The sequence below is a fragment of the Dromiciops gliroides genome, chromosome 1 (assembly GCF_019393635.1).
Source record: "Dromiciops gliroides isolate mDroGli1 chromosome 1, mDroGli1.pri, whole genome shotgun sequence".
NCBI classification, from domain to species: Eukaryota; Metazoa; Chordata; class Mammalia; order Microbiotheria; family Microbiotheriidae; genus Dromiciops; species Dromiciops gliroides.
In genome coordinates, this window is record NC_057861.1 from 698590337 (window position 1) to 698609391 (window position 19055).

The window sequence follows — 19055 nt, forward strand, 5'->3', positions numbered from 1 at the left end:
AAGCAATGTCAGAATTATAGAGAAGCCTTCTTTTCAGTCGTGAAACTATTTATGCAAAGTAAAATACATGCTTATTGTGACTACATTTCTACAACTGGCTAATGTCCATCAGCCATCAGCAAATGAGTTGGCTGTATCATTGTTGCCTCTATAGCTCAGGAATCTGGCTATTTAATAGTTGCAGATGCTATTGGACTCAACACATCAAAATGGGGTATATTGAAATTAGTAAAGTAACAAATTGTGCTTATGTTTGCTCCTTTTTTCTAAGATTGTCTTTTTAAAAAATCCCTTTGATGTACTAATAGCCTCTAATGAAGAAAGCATCTTTTAGTGAACTAAATCTCTCTGGTTTTCCTCTCTCAAGTCTGTCCATTCTGAAAATACTATCAGAGTAATCCTTCCAGTATTTCATATTTGTCTCTTGATCAAAACCTTTCAGTGACGCCCTATCAATTCCCAACTGAGACTCATTGGCATATCTTAGTAGAATGGGGGAGTCAACATGCTAAGTCAGCAAACCAGCTTTCCAAAAGTACCATTGTGACTTCATCTCCATAGAGCCTACTTGAGACCCCCTGAATTTCTGTGTTTCCTAGAGAGGTTACATCCTCCGTTGTTCCCTCCTTGCCATTTCCCATTCTTATTTCATTCCCCAAGATTCAATAATCAAGCCTACTGCCAATTGCTCCTGGCTCAGCTTGGTGGACACTTCTAACCTATTCTTGCCTTGTACCTCTTTCTGTAGGGTCCTCTCTATACCTTCAGGGATTGACACTCCCCCAGTGTCATTTTAATACAATCCAGAGTCCTTAGTGCAGCATTCCAGACACCCTTCTACCATATAGGCTCCAAAAGACTTTCCTTTTCAGCCTTGTCTCTCATTTCTCATCACTTTATGTTTACATTCTGATGAGATCAGATGACTTCATATTCCTCAGCTCTCCTCTTGCCTCTTCCTTCCTCTCAGCCTTTTGTTCATATTTTCCCCACTGCCTGTAATAGACTTTACTGTCATTACCTGCTTCAGGTACCACTAATTTCTTTTTCTTTTATAATGAATTCAAACAAATATAAAAAAGCATGAATATTTCAATAGACAAAGGAGAGAAGATTGAATATTGAAACTGTGGGCTTCTGTTGGCATCCAGTTTTGAGGATGAATGTTTGTATACGTTATTATTATCACATATTTAACCCATTTGTAACAACACTGCTCTGTTTGTGTGCCCTCCTGGATTTCCTTTCTGTTCTTGAAGAAAAAATTCATTGATGCTCTTTTCTTATTTTCTGTATTATTACCCCTTCCACCCCCAAACTTCCCACTAAAAGAAGCTTTCTCTTGTAACACAAGGAAATTGGTTCCATCTTTCCCGGTAAACTTTTAGGATCTCCTAAGCTGGAAGTAGAATCTTCCTCTCCAAAATTTTCACAACACCTCATTCATTTCTATTTTACACTTAGCATAACTTGATTTATATAGTCTGTGTACCTGACCCTCTCCTACCTCTCCCCTTCCTAAACTATAAGCTGAGTGCAAGGAACATATAAATGTACACACACACACACACACACACACCCCTCTCTTTTTATCTTTACTATCCTGAGAGTGCCTAACACTAAACCTTGCATCTAGTAGGAGCTTAATAATATTTGCATTTGCTGAAAGAAGCAAGCTATTAGTTTGAAAGTGGAAGGCCAGAAGTGCTCTGTCATAGGGTTAGCTGATTGGGAACATGGAGATTAGCTGGCCAGTTCCTCACAACACACAGCTGGCAATCAGAGTTCTTCTGCATATCCCTCGTCTCCCAGGGAAGGGCCGAATCCTTTTGAGGGTGTTTCTGCACCATTTGCCTGAGATAAACTTTACATTTACAGATGGTTGATAAATGTTAGCTGGCTCAGAGAACATGGGCTTGGTACGCACTATAGCCAAAGTGATAGTGTATTCAGTTTCCCTCAAATTTTCACTATCCCATAATTTTTCTTGGCCTTTCCCCTGAAGCTCTTGCAGATAATGCGATTTAGACTTCCCTTCAAATAAGAATCATAGAATTTTGGAGTTAAAAGATCCTTAAATGATCTAGTCCAATCCTCTCATTTTAGAGAGGACCCAGGGAGATCGAGTGATTTGTTCTAGGTTACACAAGAAGTGTCAGGGGTGGGATTTGAACTCTGATCCTCTGACTTCAGAGCTAATTCTGTTCGGTGGTTGGTTTGTTTGTTTTCCACTATACCATTCTGCCTTCTACCAAAACCTGGAGAAAGAAATAAGTGGCAGAGTCAAGACCTACAGGCATCTAGGTGGTATAATGGTTAGAGCTCTGGGCTTGGAGTCAGGAAGACCTGAGTTCAAATTTAGCCTCAGACACGTACTAACTGTGTGACCCTGGGCATATCACTTACTTTCTATCTTCCTCAGTTTCCTCACCTATAAAATGGAAATAATAATAGCCCCTACCTCTCAGGGTTGTTGTTAGGATCAAATGAGATGATGTTTGTTAAGTGCTTAGCACAGTGTCTGGTACTTAATAAATGGTTGTTTCCTTCCTTCCTAATCCCAGAACTCTTATTCCCAGCCCTGTACCCTTCTACTATACCATATTGCCTCCCAAAATTCAATCTTAAGGGAACTTGGTTATGTTCAGGTAATGTTCAGTTTAACAAATACTTATGGTGGGGCAGCTAGGTGGCACAGTGGATAAAGCACCAGCCCTGGATTCAGGAGGACCCGAGTTCAAATCTGGCCTCAGACACTTGACACTTACTAGCTGTGTGACCTTGGGCAAGTCACTTATCCTTCATTGCCCTGCCCCTCCCAAACAAAAACAAAACAAATGCTTATGGTTAATAATACTTAATAGGTCATAGCCCTAGAGTTCAAAGTGACTCCAGAGGTCATATAGTCTAACTCCTGCATTTTACAGATCAGGAAAGTGAGGCTAAAGGTGCTTAGGTGACTGCCAGAGTCACACAGGTAGTTAGCGTTAGTGGTGGGGCACAAGCCTAGGTCCTCCAGTTCCAGAGCCAGCATACATCTTCCCTCGTGTCATAAACTGTGCAAAGTGATTCTCTTGTTTTTGGGAAGACTTCTGCAGAAGAACTTAGAGCCGCCATTTTCCTATCTCCTACTTCCAAGTCACAGAGCACAAACCTGCTTCCTGCCTTCAGCAAAGAAAGGATTGAGCATTCTGTTTTGTGTTTCCGATTGCTTGTAGAGCTGTTTTAATTTAGAATGACATGGAAAAACAATACCACGTTTCTGAGGAACACAAGCAAACTATATTACTGTCTCTCCCTTGAGGATGACTTTGTGTGCTTTGTAAGCTGCCTAGCAGAAATCAAAATTTATTAAATTTAAATATCTCCAGGAAGGTAACTATTTTAGAATTGGAGACAGTATGTTATTGGGCAGCAGAGAGAATAACACCATAACATGAACTTGAGACCTACCTCCCAAAGGGACTTTGTCTTTAATAGTTCGAGCAAGGTAGGGAGAAGGGTCCCTACATGCTGTGAGTGTGTGTTTGGGTTGAAATAAGGGCAGTGCAACATTCCAAGGTTTTTAGAAAGAGGAGTTGTGGCAGGATTACTCCATCAGGCCTATATCTCAGAGTGGATATCAGTCGGCTTGCGCAGGTGGGAGATTTCAACCTCATGTGGCACCAAAGCTCCTTTTTATGTAACTGTCAATATCCAGGAGCTACCATGAACACTCATTTTAAAAAAAACAGAATTACATTTTAAAAAATTCTATGTCAATGGGACTGTCATCATCAGTATTGTCACTGAATGAAGAAGTACTCACATCGATGAAATGACTAAATATCAAAGCAAAATGAGGATAATGAGAATTAGACTGTAAAATATGGGAAGTACTTTGTAATCATAAATTATTATGATCATCATTATTTCCCAGTGCTCAAATCAGATTACTGAGGAATTCCTGTGGGTCATACCCCTAATAAAAACAGGCAAACAGGTTCAGGTTCCCATATCTAATGAAAGCAGAGTCTTAGGAACTCTCTTGATGATTTCCTTGAAACCAAATACCCACCCAAATGAATATAATTCTAGACCTCCTTAAATCTCTTACAATTACTCAACTTGGGCCCTAGAGCAGAATTTCCTTTCTCTAATAGTCTCTCTGTCTCTGTCTCTCTGTCTCTCTCTCTCTGTCTCTGTCTGTCTGTCTCTTTCTCTCTTCCCCTTCTCTCTCCCCTTTCTACCCCCCTCTCAGTACCCCTCTACTCCCCTCTCCTCCTTCCTTTCCCTCTGCCCCTCTCCCTGAACCTTGCCAAGAACACTATTTGCATGGAATCCTAGGCTTGGAGACACCACAGCTGAAATCTCTGGTGCCAGGCTCAGCTTGAGCACACGCTTTTCCCATGACACCTGCCTCCAGAGTTATGGAAATGAGCAAGTAGATTTTGCTGGTCCACTTTCTCTCTACTTATAACAGCATTTTCCTTGTGTTTTTCCTTGATAAGTATCACCCACCATTTTCTTATCTATGCCCTGCTCTACACCCTCCCCCACCCTCTGGTATTAAGGGATTTCTCTTTTCATTCTTCACTATATTAATTTCTGTAGCCACAGGCTGAAATTGTAGCAGAAGCAAAGTGTTTCTAAAGGAAGTCTGATTGTGTTGCAGGCATAGAATGCTTAGGAGTCCCTCTTCCCTTCACAAGTTTCCTTCACCACCACCACCCCACCACCACCCACCCGCTAATGAAAGGAATATTCTTAACTTGTGTGTTCTTTCTGGCAGGGAGGCTTAAGCCAGGGGCAGATTATTGCAGTGGTGTCCGGGTCCGAGCTGAAATCCAGGGGTATACCACACTCCTTGTGAGTTACAAACATGGTCACATTCACCTGAGTGCCAAGATCACCATTGCCGCCTACCTCCCTCTGAAGGTGAGCCCAGCTTAACAATTAATTTGAGTCCTGCTAGGTGCTGAGAGAGATACAAAGGTAAATAATACATAATTGTTTTCCTCTATGAGCTTATAGTCTGGTATCAATGACATGACAGGGACATAGATAAATATAAGAGCTCACATTTATGTAGTGCTATAAGATTTGCAAGGTACTCTACCTATACCATCTCATTTGATCCGCACAACAACTCTATGAAGTAGGTGCTTATACTACACCATTTCACAGATGAATAAACTGACATGCAGAGAACTTATGATTTGCACAGGGTCTTCTAGTAAGTATCTGAGGTAGGGCTTCAACCCAGATCTTCCTTACTCCAAGCCTGATGTTCTACCTGCTCCTCCTCTCTGTATCTCTATAACACAATAGACAAGGGCATAGAAGTACAAATTAGAGGCGAAACCCAAGGGAGGAAAGATCATTTCCAACTAGAGGAATCAAGTTAGACTTCACGGAGCAGGGAACACTTTAAGAAGAATTTATTGGTAGGCATACCTGAGGCAAAAGCCTGTATGTCCCCATCCTGGAAGAAAATAGTCCAGGCTTAAAGTAATAATAGAGTGAAAAAAAGTAATAATATAGTAAGAACTTATCATATTTATATAATACTATCATATTAATCATTTTAGAGCACCACCACAAGGTTAGCAGGGCAGATATTATCATCTCCCTTTGACAAATAAAGAAATTGAGGCACAGAGAGAATAAATAGTTTGCTTAGGGCCACTACACAGGTGGATATTAGTGTCTTAAGCACTACCTACATTGGGAAAGTCCATTCTGTGTGTATACATCTCATGATGCCATGATTTCTCTTTAGAGTAAAACCTTAATTTGCCCCAAACTGAAACTTTTCAATGGAATTAATTCCTTTTCATCTAATATAAAGGATTTGTTTATTCATTCATCTTAGAAACAAGCACAAACACACACACATACATACATATACTCTTCCATGTCATGCCCTGAACTGAATACATTTAGCCCAGTCCTTTATGTAGTATCGAATGGTAGTAAGAACACCACAAATTAGAATCAGAGTCTCTGGATTCCAAACCTGTCTCTTCCACGTACTATCTGTATGTGATCCTGGACAAGTCACTTAATTCTTTTGAGCTAGTTTCCTCATCTGTAAAATTGGGAAGGAGGGGAATTGGACTGGATCACCTCTAAGGCCCCTCCTAGTTCTAAAATCATGATCTTATGATCTTATAAAGTTGGCTTTATACCTGAGTTACAGACATATGTTTTGTCTGTGTTTAAGTGTATGTGTATGTCAGGTTAGGGTGAATCTCTCCGCCTTATGTGCCTCATATTCCTTGTGTCTTCCCTACATTCCTATCTATACCCTTTTATATTTCCTCCAACGCTATGATGACAGTCAGGGTTAGATGCCAGGAGAGTTGATTCATTGTACTTTAGTATTCCAGGATCCTTCCTGCTATTGGAAGAAAGGAGATTGGAATCCCTTCATCTCATTCCAGTATCCTACAAAGTCCACACACTCTTCCCTTCTTCCCAAGAAGCAGCTCACTCTTTGAGTTCCCATATATTCCAGATGCCACCCTTGTAACTTGTGTCCCAAACCCTCCCAAAATAACAATTATTCCCAATAAAAATAAGCCTCCTTTAATTATATTTTCATCTTTTTCTGCTGGAGGGATTTGTATTCCCCTTGAGTTCTCAGCTGTTACTTCATGGTATATTGGAGTTAATTTTGCTCTCAGCAGTCTGATTTTAAAAATTAGGAAACTGAGGCCTAAGAAGGTGATGTGACTTCTTTAAAGTTAGACAGGTGGCAGTGCTAAGATTCACATGTGGATGGATCCTTTGACAGCAAATCTTGTGTTCCCTCCACCATGCAATGGGGCAACATAGTATCCTATATAGCTCTGGTTAGTTTGTTTCAGCCTCCAAGTATTTCCTTCTGAAGGATTCTGCCTAGCACCCTATTCCCAAGTGAATTAATGTAAGCTGCACACTATAATTCTGTGATGTTTCCATGCATTAGGCATGACAGCCCAGGTATAGATTGGTGTCTTGACCCTGTCCTGTACAAGAGGCTGACATAAATCATCCTCTGCCCAATGACTGGGTGACAGACAACAGCCCCAGGTCACAGAGACAAGTGTCTCCTTTCTGGGTGCACAGATGCATTCCCAAGCTCTTTGTCTAAGGAGAAGTGCTATCCAGAAGCCTGAGAGCTGAGGTCAGTCTGACCATTACTGAAACTGACCACATTAACCTTCACCCATTGACATCAGCTGATGAAATCGAAGCCAGCAAACTGAGCATGCTTCCTTTACTTCTCAGAGCAATCCTTTCATCTGACTTTTTCCAAATGGGAGCAGCACCCAGACATCCCATCACCTCATTAAGCCTGACTGCTGCCAAGGACTAGGGAGGATTGAAAAGTTTACAAAATCTTATAAATTCGACATACCTGGAGGGACTGTCAGTCTAAATTCATGGAAAGTCTGGATTATTATATTTTTCAAAAAAGGAAATGAGCTTTATTACATTCAAAGTATATACAGTGACTTTAGCCAAAAGACTTTAATGAATATGGGTATGAATAGTTTACAGTGAATAATATGAGCTGTGAGATAAGGTAATGAGACTGTCCTTTTTTAAATAAACAGACCAATATTTATACATGCAAATAAATGTTGTTCCCTTTCAGAGTAGTCCCCTGTGGTATGATATCCACTTATTCCAATAAGCCTTCATGTGGCTCAGAATATTTCTCTTTGGGAATTGATTTCAGAGCTTCCCTTCAAATCTCTTTAAGTCTTCATTCTTTGATGTAGTAGATGAGATTTTGGGAATCAGTCTAAACATATTCAGAGTCAAGTCCTATGAATAAGATGGATGATCCCATGGAGTGATAGGAATTTGGCTGTGCTGAAATAAGGGTAGGACAAGTGAGAAACTTTTTTCAGGTGGGCAAAGCTGAATGCAACAGAAAAATATCTAAGATATGCATCTCTTCTTCCAGGGATGCCATGGTTCTCTTGTCTTGTGTGTAAGATCAGCTAGTTACAATGCTGGAATTTTGTTTTTTTAAAAAATGAATTGTAATCAGAATGTATTAAAACTGATATTTTTGGTGTTACTTCTAAATGAGTCCTGAAAACAGTTCCCATGGAAGATGCTTTGAACAGCAACAGAGTCATTGATTAAGTGTGTAGCTTCCCAAGGTGATGTATACACAGTTTCTATAAGTTAGGGTATTGTTTTTTAAAAGCCTTATTACTTTATAAACACAGTCCCATTGGTTATCTGCAGATGGATGCTGCTAAATTGGTTTCAAGAGTGCTGAAATTGAACTGAAAATAAAATTCGTTTCAATGTTGAAATTGAAATAATTTTTTTGTCTTAGGAAGGTTAAACATTCTCCCTGGGGTCTTGTTTACACTAATAATTTAATCAATAGAACTTTTGTTTTCATTGAGCATGCAAAGGTTAACTTCAGCACAACTCTTTTTTTTTTGGTATGGAATCTGCTGCTGTTCAATAAAACAAATGTCAGTCAGTTAACGTGCATTTATTAAGCACTTACTATGTGGCCAAAAACAAGACAAAACACATGGTCCCTGCCCTCAGGGTGCTCCCATCCTAATGGGGGAAACAACATGCAGATAACTATGTGCCAACTAGATATGTACAGTATACATGGAGGTAGTCTCAGAAGGAAGGTAGGCATCTGCGGTGGGGAGGGAGGAGAATGAGAAAAGGCCTCTTGTAAAAGACTGGATTTAAGCTGAATCTTGAAGAAGGCCAGGAAATCCATGAGGGCAAAACTCGGGCTGATGAATGAAAGTTACAGAGGGAGTTTTAGGCTTGACAGCAGCAAAACTTATTAAAGAGAGCTGTCCAAAAGTAGAAATGTCACCTGCAAAGGTTTGGGGATCCCCATCATGCAGATATTCACACAGAAGCTGACTGCTTATAGGGTATGTGGCAGAAGGGATCTTTTGAAAGCATGGGCTAGATTAAGATTGTCTCTGAGGGCCCTTTCAGCTGTTGGCTTCTGTTATCACTGATTGAATGGGCATGGTTATGAGATTATGTTAGAGGTTCTTAAATTAGAGAGTCATTAGAATGAACATCTGTCCTGCACCTACCTAGCTGGGGAAGGGGAAAGAAGAAATCAAACTTTAAAATGACTTCTTTTTCAGCTACTTGTCCTTCAGTCACTCTCCCTCAGGGGAGTACATCCTTTCTTAATGGCTTTCCCAGTACCCAGCACTCATAGCACCACCCACACAAGTCCCAGCTTTTTAGGTGTTTGTTCCGAGGCTGAAAATTACACTATTTCAGAAAACAATGAAGTAAACAGAGAAAGCAAGAGATACGGAGGGTGTAGAAAACAAGCTGTTATGGACATATTGTATGTAGAAATTCATTTTAGGTGCAAAAAAAGTATAAATTGTGTTTATTTGGTTCTGCTGAAAATTAAGTGCATAATACATTATTTAAAAACTTAAAAAATAACAGTGTGGCAGGTCTAGTTTAAAAGCTCTCACAGAGTCTTCAGGTGAATATGTACTCAGGATACTTAGATTCCATTTCCTAGTTGTGTTACTCAATCCCTAGGTGACCTTGGAAAAGTGGATGATCTCTATGGCTCTTCCAACTCGAAATCTATGATCCCACAACCTCTGAGCCCCATAACTTAATATTATAATCTGTAATATTGTGTTTTTTGAAACACAAACAGAATTGTAGCTCATAAAGCCACCTTGCAGATCATTTAGCTCAAACTTTGTAGGAAAAGAAAATGAGGCAAAGAGAGAAGAAGTAAATTAGTGGCAGAAGTAGGACTAGAACCCAATTCATTTGACTAATTAGTGTATCATTCTACTGCATTAGAGGCAGCATTCCTAACCTTTTAGCTAGTGTACATGGTTGTGGTGAAGGTCAGATGAAAGCATTAATTTGAAAGTACTCTGTGAATTGTAAAACACCATACCATCACAAGAAATTTTTTTTAGCTCTCTTTCTTGGTCCTCTTGGGCTCACAGCCAGGTAACTATTGATGTATAAGCAAACACTTGGATGAAGGAAGGGAACTCATTATTTATAGGAGCCCTTTGGTGTATGCTTGGCTAAAGTCACTGCAATGGTAATCAAGAGACCCGAGCTTTCATCGTATTTCAGCCACTGTCTGACTTGTGTAACTTTGGCCAAGTAACCTCCATGAGTCTTAGTTTCTATACATATGTGGAGATAGTGTTAGCTGTTATAAAAATAATGACCACAACAAAATTGTAATAACTAGCATTTAAATAGTGCTTCGAGATTTGCAAAACACTTTACAAATATCTTATTTCCTCCACACAGTACCTCTGAGAGGTAGATGTTTTTACCTTTCTCACAGAGTTGTTGGAAGGGCTGTAGCTCATGCACAAGAGTCTTGGGACAAAGAAGGCCTGCATTGCCTTTTTCATGAATAGAATCTCTTCCTAGAACTACCTAGGACAAAAATTTGTTCAAGACAGCATGCTGCTTTACCCCCTTGCAAGTACTCTAGCTACACAATACCAAAAGGAAGCACTTATGAGATTTCCCAGTGTCCCATTTTGAGAGCTTCCCACCATCCCATCCTGTCATTGCCCACCAAGTAGTAGCTTCTCACTGTTGGCTGGCAGGGAGATATGTATCCTCCCTACATGTGATGGTTTGGTGTGTATCATATGCAGATTTCTAATACTTACTCTCTCCTGATATGTACATCTATAAGACCTAATGTTCTCTGGTTTGGGGGCCATTTATCCCCTACCCTAGCTCAGTGCCTTCTCTATACCTACTGTGATCAATAACATGTCAATATCAACCAACAAGCATTTATCAAGCACCTATAACACTATAGGCCATGCACTGGTGGGTGCTAGGGATTCATAGAAAAAAATAATGAAAGTCTTTACCCTTAAGAAGCTTATAGTCAGTTGGAGAAGGCAATATGTACACATCTATGTATGTCAAGAACATTTTACATTTAGTTGGTGAGGAAACTCCCTCTAGCAATACAGATTGCAACTCATCTGTCAACTGTAGTTTTAGAAAGTTGCCTTGAGGATAAGTGATGTTCAGAGATGCAGGATTACACAGCTTGTAAGGGCTAGAGGTGGGTTTAAATTCAGTTATTCTTGACTCAAAAGCCCAACACTATTAAATTTTGTAGCATCTTTAATAATAAACCCTTAGGTCAGTCATGTCAACAAGCATTTATTAAGCATCTACTATGTGCCAGGCTAAGCTCTGGGGATACAGAAAAAGGGCAGAAGGCAATCCCTACCCTCAAAGAACTCACAGTCCAATGGAAGACACAATCAGTACAGGCAAGCGCATTTTCTCTCTTTCTCTCTCATTCTCTGGCTCTCTCCCTTCCCTTACTCTCTCGCTTGCTCTCTCTCTCTCTCTCTCTCTCTCTCTCTCTCTCTCTCTCACTCTCTCTTTTTCTCTAGCTCTCTCTTGTTTTCTCTCTCTCACTCTCACTCTCTCCCTCTCTCACTCTCTCTTGCTCTCTCACTCTTGCTCTCGTTCTCTCTCTCTCGCTCTTGCTCTCTCTCTTTCTCTCACTGTCTCACTCTCACTTGCTTTCTCTCTCTCTCTATATGTATATGTATATATGTAAATATACATGTATGTACATATGTGCATATATATATACATATATATATGTATATGTACACATACACACAGGACAGTTTGGAGATACTCAACAGATTGACAGCATTAGCATCAAGAGAAAGGAAAGACAGTGGAATAAGTCTTTATTAAGCCATACACTATATAAACATTTCATTTGATCCTCACAAGGTAGACGATATTCTGATCCCCATTTTACAGTTGGGGAAACTGAGGAGGGTAGAGGTTAAATGACTTGTCCAGGATTACCTAGGTAGTAATTGTCTGAGGCCAGATTTGAACTCGGAGAATCAGGAAAGGCTTCTTGTAACAGATGGGATTTTAATTGGGATTTGAAGGAAGTCAAGAAAGCCAGGAGATTGTGATGAGCAGGGAGATCATTCCATGAATGGGAAATGACCAGTGAAAATGCCTTGAGCCAGGAGATGGAATATGTAATTCAAAGAATAACAAAGAGGTCAGCGTCACTGGATGTCATAGGGAGACAGAGAGGAGGACAGAGGAGGACATAAAGTAAGTTAAAAGAAGTCTGGAAAGGTAGGAGTGGGGCTAGGTTTTGAAGGGTTTTAAATGCCAAACCCAAGATTTTATATTTGATCCTGGAGGTGGCAGAGATGATAAAATCTGTTCTTTAGGATAATCAATTTGACAACTGAATAGAGGACAGATTGTATTGAGAAGAGAGTTAAGGCAGGGAGACCAACCATTACACTATTGCAATAGTCTAAGAGATATATTACAAAAAATATAATCAATAGGACTTGGCAACAGATTGGGCATTGGGGTTGAGAGTGAGGAGTCAATCTTGATTCTGGGTGTCTGGGAGGATGGTGGCACCTTCGACAGTCATAGGGAACTTAGGAAAAGTGGAGAGTTTGGGAGGAAGGATAATGAGTTCAGTTTTGGACGTGTTTAGGTCAGTGTAGCGCCTTGTGATTTTCAGAGTGCTTTCAAATCATTATGACAGTGGGATGCAGTGAAAGAAAGATTGGATTTAGAGTCAAAGGTCCTGCTTTCAATCCTCATTCTGTTCACTTTCTACCTGTGTGACCAAACATTCTCCATCTCCAGGCTTTACTTTCTTCATCCATAAAATTCTGGGGTTACATTATGGTCCCTCCTGTTCTAGATCCTGTGATCTTTATAAGATTCCAGCACATAAGTAGAATGGTTGTGTTACCCCTATTTTGTAGATGAAGAAACTGAGGCACAGAAAAGATGACTTGCCCAAATACCTATAGCTAATGCATGGATAAGCTAGGACTTGCACCCAGATTACCTAACTCTTCTCCATTCACTCTTGCCTCTATACCTCCCTGCCTTCTCCATGGAAAACATGTCTTATCACTTATTTCCTTTTCAGACTATTGATCCCTCTTCTGTGGCTTTGGTGACACTGGGTTCTTCCAAAGAGATGTTATTTGAAGGGGGCCCTAAGCCCTGGGTCCTAGAGCCTTCTAAATTCTTCCGAAACATCACCTCAGAAGACACTGAGAGCATCGGTCTATCCCTGTTTGGTCCCCCTGCATCCCGGAACTACTTGCAGCATTGGATCCGAGTGACCTGTAAATCCTTGGGAGAACAGGTAAGCAGCAGGGTCAGCAGTCAAGGGTGTCCCCCAGAACAGTACCCAGGAATCTTGAGGAGGGTACCAACGAATCAGGGATAGCCTGGCAGTATTGGGACATTGGCAGTTTGTCTGTGACCCTCACCCTTGGAGACACCCACGAAAGCCTCTTTGGGTCATTGTTTGGGCCCTTGATGGCTCAGAGTGAGTGTAAATAGTGATCTTTTCTGTTTTGGCCAGAAAACCTGAGGGCTTTCCTGTCCCAGATTGATGGTTTTTAAACTAGGTAAAAGAGGCTATTCTTTGCCTTATTTCTTAACTAGCCTTAATCTCTGAATGGGTGTTGACTCAGACAAACTGAGACCTGGGAAAGACCTTAGCTTAAAAAGGCCAAAGTCTCCCACTGTATCTGGGCCCATCTCCAGTCGTCCTGATGTATATCTTGTTATTGAACCCAGATGGCTCTGGAGAAGTGAGGCTGGTGACTTTGCAAGGCCCTTCCTCACTTAGATTCAGTTCATGGCAAGTCATGACATCACCCCGATGTCATGGTCCTCTTTGAGAACAAAGGACAAACAACAAGCAGACTTCCCAGGTACCCCATCTAGGCCTTCCTGCCCTGGGTAGTGTTTTGTGCTCCAAAATTTCCTCACTGCGTATACCCTCTCTCCAAATAGCCCAGAAAAATGCATACAACTGTCCAGTTGGAAGGGATCTTACAAAGGAATTCAGACTGAGTGACAATCAGCAGAGACAACCACCCACAAGATTAATAGAATATGGAATGTCATAGTTGGAAAGGGCTTTAGAATATAGAATGTCAGAGCTAGAATTGTCCTTAGGACATAAAATGTCATACCTGAAGGTAACAAATTAGATCTACCCATGAAATGGTTTTCTCCTCCAAGAATTTAGCTACTGAATAAGTAGCAAAAAGCTACCATCTTACATTTTGCAGTGTTGTTTACTGATCTTCACCACCTCCAAAAAAAAAAAAAAACCAAGAAAAGTTAAGTCTTTAAAAGTATGCACACTGATTTTCTGAGAAGTAGCAAGGCACAATGGTAAATGAATTGGACTTGGGAATCAAAAGACTTGAAGTTGAGTCCCAGCCCTTCCTGTGCCCTGTGATTGTAACTGTAGACAAACTACATAACTTTTCTGAGGCTCATTTTCCTCATCTGTAAAATGAGGTTGGACTAAATGACTTCTAATGTTCCTTCTAGTTCTAATGTTATATAATTTATGACCTCTGGTCTATGGCTCCCAGGTCATTATTATGTCTTTCTAAATGTTCTCACTTCTATGCTAAATAGTCGCAGACCTAAGTACTTTCACATAGGTCCTATATCCTTGCCTTTTCTAATGCTCTCCTAGGTGTCCTCTTTAGTCTACTTTTATTCATGCTATAGCTTATATCTATACTTCATTTTTTATGTCTGTCTTTTCAGATCTGCTTAAATTCTCATTAAAAACCTGTGAACTTGTGAATATGGTAATACAACCTTGAATTTTTATAGTGACTTTTTTTTGTATGAGAAGCTCAAAATGTCTCACCCATATTAATTTATCTGTCTTCTTCATATTCCTCAGGGGTAGGTAATAGACAGAGAATCATCATTCCCATTTTATAGGTGGGGAAATAAAGATGCAGAATGGGATGCTTAAGTGACTTGATAGGGCTTATGGAATGAGTTAGAAATGGCAAGGAAAAGGAATTCAGCTGTTCTGTGGCTGGTCTGCTGTTTTCCCTGACCAACGATATTCTTTTCATGGGTTTCACACAGGTCATTGCTCTTACAGTTGGAAATAAGCCCAGTGTCACCAACCCCTTCCCAGCCACAGAGCCGGCCGTAGTGAAGTTTATCTGTGCCCCGCCTTCAAGACTAACCCTCACACCTGTCTATGCTAGTCCTCAGCTGGATCTGTCCTGCCCTTTGATGCAACAGAACAAACAAGTGGTAAGTGTGAGCCAAGACTAATGGGGGTGATAGGACCCTCTCAGAAGGAACCACATATTTCTTTTTATTTTCAATTTAAGTATTTTAATTTTTAGATGTAAGAAACTTTTGCAATCATATTTTTAAATTTTGAGTTCTAAATTCTCCCCTTCCCTACCTCCTCTGCTCCCTCCTTCAGAAGGCAAACAATTTGTTTTGGATTATACATGTGAAGTCATGCAAAACATTTCCATATTAGTCTTGTGGTAAAAGAAAACAGACTCCTCCCAAAACCCCCAAGAAAAATAAAGTTTTAAAAAGTATGCTTTGATCTGCATTCAGACTCCATCACTTCTTTCTCTGAAGGTGGATAGCACTTTTCATCATGAGTCCTTTGGAACTGTCTTAGATCATTCAAGTCTTTCAGGCTTGATCATCATTACAATATTTCTGCTAGTGTATACAATATTCTCCTGGTTCTGCTCACTTCACTCTGCATCAGTTCATATGAGTCTTTCTGGAATCATCTTGTTCATGATTTCTTATAACCTATTGTATTTCATCACAATCACATACCACAGTTTGTTCAGCTATTCCCCAATTGTAGGGCATCCCCTCAATTTCCAATTCTTTGCACCACAAAAAGGGCTGCTATAAATATTTTTGTGTATATATAGATAATTTTCTCTTTTTGTTGTTTTAATCTCTTCGAGATTATAGACATATTAGTGCTATTGCTGTGTCAAAGGGTATGCATAGTTCTATATATCCTTTTGTGCATAATTCCAAATTGCTATCCAGAATGATTGGATCAGTTCACAATTGTCCACCAACAGTGCTTTAGTGTCTCAATTTTCCCATATCCCTCCCAATTTTTGTCATTTTCTTTTTCTGTCATATTAGCCAATCTGATAGGTGTGAGGTGATACCCGAGTTGGTTATTTGGTATTTTTCTAATCAATAGTGATTTAGAGGATTTTCTTGCTTGATTATAGACAGCTTTGATTTCTTCATGTGGAAAATGCCTTTTCATATTATTGGTCCATTTGTCAATTGCAGAATGATTTATATTCTTATAAGTTGGACTTAATTCTCTATGTATTTGAGAAATAAAACTTTTTCAGAAAAACTTGCTGTAAAAATTTTTCTCCAGTTTTCTGCTTTCCTTCTACTTTTTGCTACATTGGTTTTGTTTGTGTAAACCCTTTTTAATTTAATATAATCAAAATTATACATTTTTACATCAAAAAATGTTCTCTATCTCTTGTTTGCTCATAAACTGTTTTGATAATTAGCACTTTGTAATACATTTTGAAAGCTGGTATGACTAAGCCATTTTCCTTCACATATTTTTCATTGATTCCCTTGATATTATTGACCTTTTGTTCTTCCAGATAAATTTTGTTATTATTTTTATAGTGTTATAAAATGCTTTTTTGGTTGTTTGGTATGGCACTGAATAAGTAAATTAATTCAGGTAGAATTGCCATTTTTATTAAGTTGGCTAAGCCTAGCCATGAGCAATTAATATTTTTACAACTGTTTAGATCTGATGTTATTTGTGTGAAAAGTGTTTTGAATTATTTTCATGTAGTTACTGGGTTTGTCTTATATTGTCTACATTTACTGTAAATGGAATTTCATTCTATCTCTTTCTGCCAGACTTTGTTGGTAATATATAGAAATGCTGAAAATTTGTGTGAGTTTATGAACTATAGATTTCTGACAGATCATTATTGTCTACCCAGGAACAAATCATATTCCTAGAGCTGAGGACTCTGGAAGCTCATTTCTAAGCATCAACAAATAGGGTTATAAGTGTTAGGTATCTGTGGGCCAAGCTTCAAAAGCTGGACATGGCCAAAAAGGGGAAAATCAATAAAGTGGGGAGACTAGCCATTGTATTCATAAAATCATGGAAAGTTAGAGCTGGAAAAGAAATTAGAACTTGACTAGTCTTCTCCATTTCCGAATGGAGAAACTGATGCCAAGAAAATGGATATGACTTTGTTTTCAGAAAGCAGAAATATCAGAGCTCTGATTCAGCTAGAAATTATGATTCTCAGTCAGATTCAGGAGGAAGAAAGGGGAAGAGAGACAAAGGGAGGATGGAAGAAATTGGTACCTAGTGAGGAATAAAGTCAAGTCAATCAGGGAGATGTTGATTGGGTCAGAGGGGGGATCATAGTATAATGAGGGACAGAAAATTGAAATCCAATTGTCTCATCCAATTAGACCAAACAATATGAATTAGCTCAGACCTTTCTGCCCAGGATGCTTGAACCCCGCCAAAAACAATATTATAAAACACTGCTAAGTTAAGTACTTTTCATCTGCAAATTTGAGGCTCAGAAATGTGTATCCCACATTATTGACTCTGTGGACTTGTCCTAACATTTTCAACCTCTTCATGAATATTCCCAAAGGACTGTGTTTTATAGAGCAAAAATTATTTCTTCTTTCTCCCAATATCCCTGCCCCTAAAAGTACTGGTATTGTCTCAGCTCCTATGCCCCAGAAGCTACTGATAATGGCTGGAATTGATGACTACACTTTTGCTAGGGGCTGTACTGTCACTCTGGACCACTTTTCTAAAACAATCTTTGATGCCATCTCTACAATCTACAGCTACATAATTCCAGACCCAGGGAAGGAGATATGCACAGACATACACAGAAACACACACACACACACACACCCCTCCCAGTACTCTCACTGCCATCTAGTTATTTTCAAGTCTGAGTCACTCTAGTGACCTCAGTAGTGATATCTTGGTTTTTTTGTTTTGTTTTGTTTTTTGCTGGGCAATGAGGGTGAAGTGACTTGCCCAGGGTCACACAGCTAGTAAGTGTCAAGTGTCTGAGGCCAGATTTCGAAACTCAGGTACCTCCTGAATATCAGTGCTGGTGCTTTATCCACTGGGCCACCTATGCTGCCCCCCCAGTAGTGAATCTCCTTAGTCAGCCTTGTGTTTCATCCAGTCTACAATTCCATCTCTATTGAGGGTACCTCAGTGGAGGATGGATTGTACTGGGGGAGAGAGGTTCTAACAGATCATGCCTATTCCGAAACAAGACTCAGATCTGGTTCAAGGCTGTTGATGACTCTACCAGACACCCATACATATATACATACATGTACATGATATAATGGCCATGTTAGCTTGGGTGTCCAAGTGTTCCAAGGAAGTGGCTAACAGCTATTTGTAGTGCTATCATCCTTTGCCAAAGCTGGTCATCATCTCCTGTGCGACATGGCTTCTGCAGGAACAAGACTGGTAAGCCTCACACAGTGTTCAGCAAGGTGGCTGGGCATTGTGGATCAGTTCTGGCATGTTTACTGATGGCCCCTAGAAGTATGGTATTGTCTCAGCTCCAATTGCTTCAGAAGCTACTTACTGATAATGGCCAGAATTGTTGACTACACTTTGCTAGGGGGCTGTACTGTCACTCTGGGCAACTATTCTAAAACAATCTTTGATGCCATCTCTGAAACCTACAGCTGCATAATTCCAGACCTATGGAAGGAGGCTATGTTCACTAAATATCAAATATTTGGGAATTCATCAACCATCTTGTTAAGACATGTTTGAGTATCTATTCGCCAGAGCCTAGGCAGAAGTTGTGGTGACCACAGGACTGGTTTTCTATGAAGAATAAAGTAAACTGTTCTAGGACGGAGGAAAACCAAAGGAAATGAAGAAGAAAGGGAAGGAAGGAAAGGAAGGAGGAGGCCATCAGGGAAGAGGGAATGGGAAGGGGGGAAAGGAAGGGCTGTCCCTTGCATCCTCTTATATAACTTATGGATCTGCCACCCAGCTATGCCTGTTTTGAAGATGTTTAGATCAAAGGAGATACTATCCATGAATGTCTTTGTCCACCGTTGCATTAAAGAAGGGTTAGCCTAATGGTAGCTATGATTATTGATATTGTTTTTCTGGCCTGTGTGTACTA

General features: G+C 39.9%; 1 protein-coding gene across 1 annotated transcript in view; it reads left to right on the forward strand.

Annotated features, from left to right (window-relative positions):
- Positions 1-19055, forward strand: part of NUP210 (nucleoporin 210) — a 163545-nt gene that overhangs the window by 78272 nt on the left and 66218 nt on the right. Inside the window, 3 exon segments of the mRNA XM_043977585.1 lie at positions 4772-4917; positions 12959-13180; positions 14950-15123. Coding sequence (XP_043833520.1) covers positions 4772-4917; positions 12959-13180; positions 14950-15123 — 542 coding nt within the window.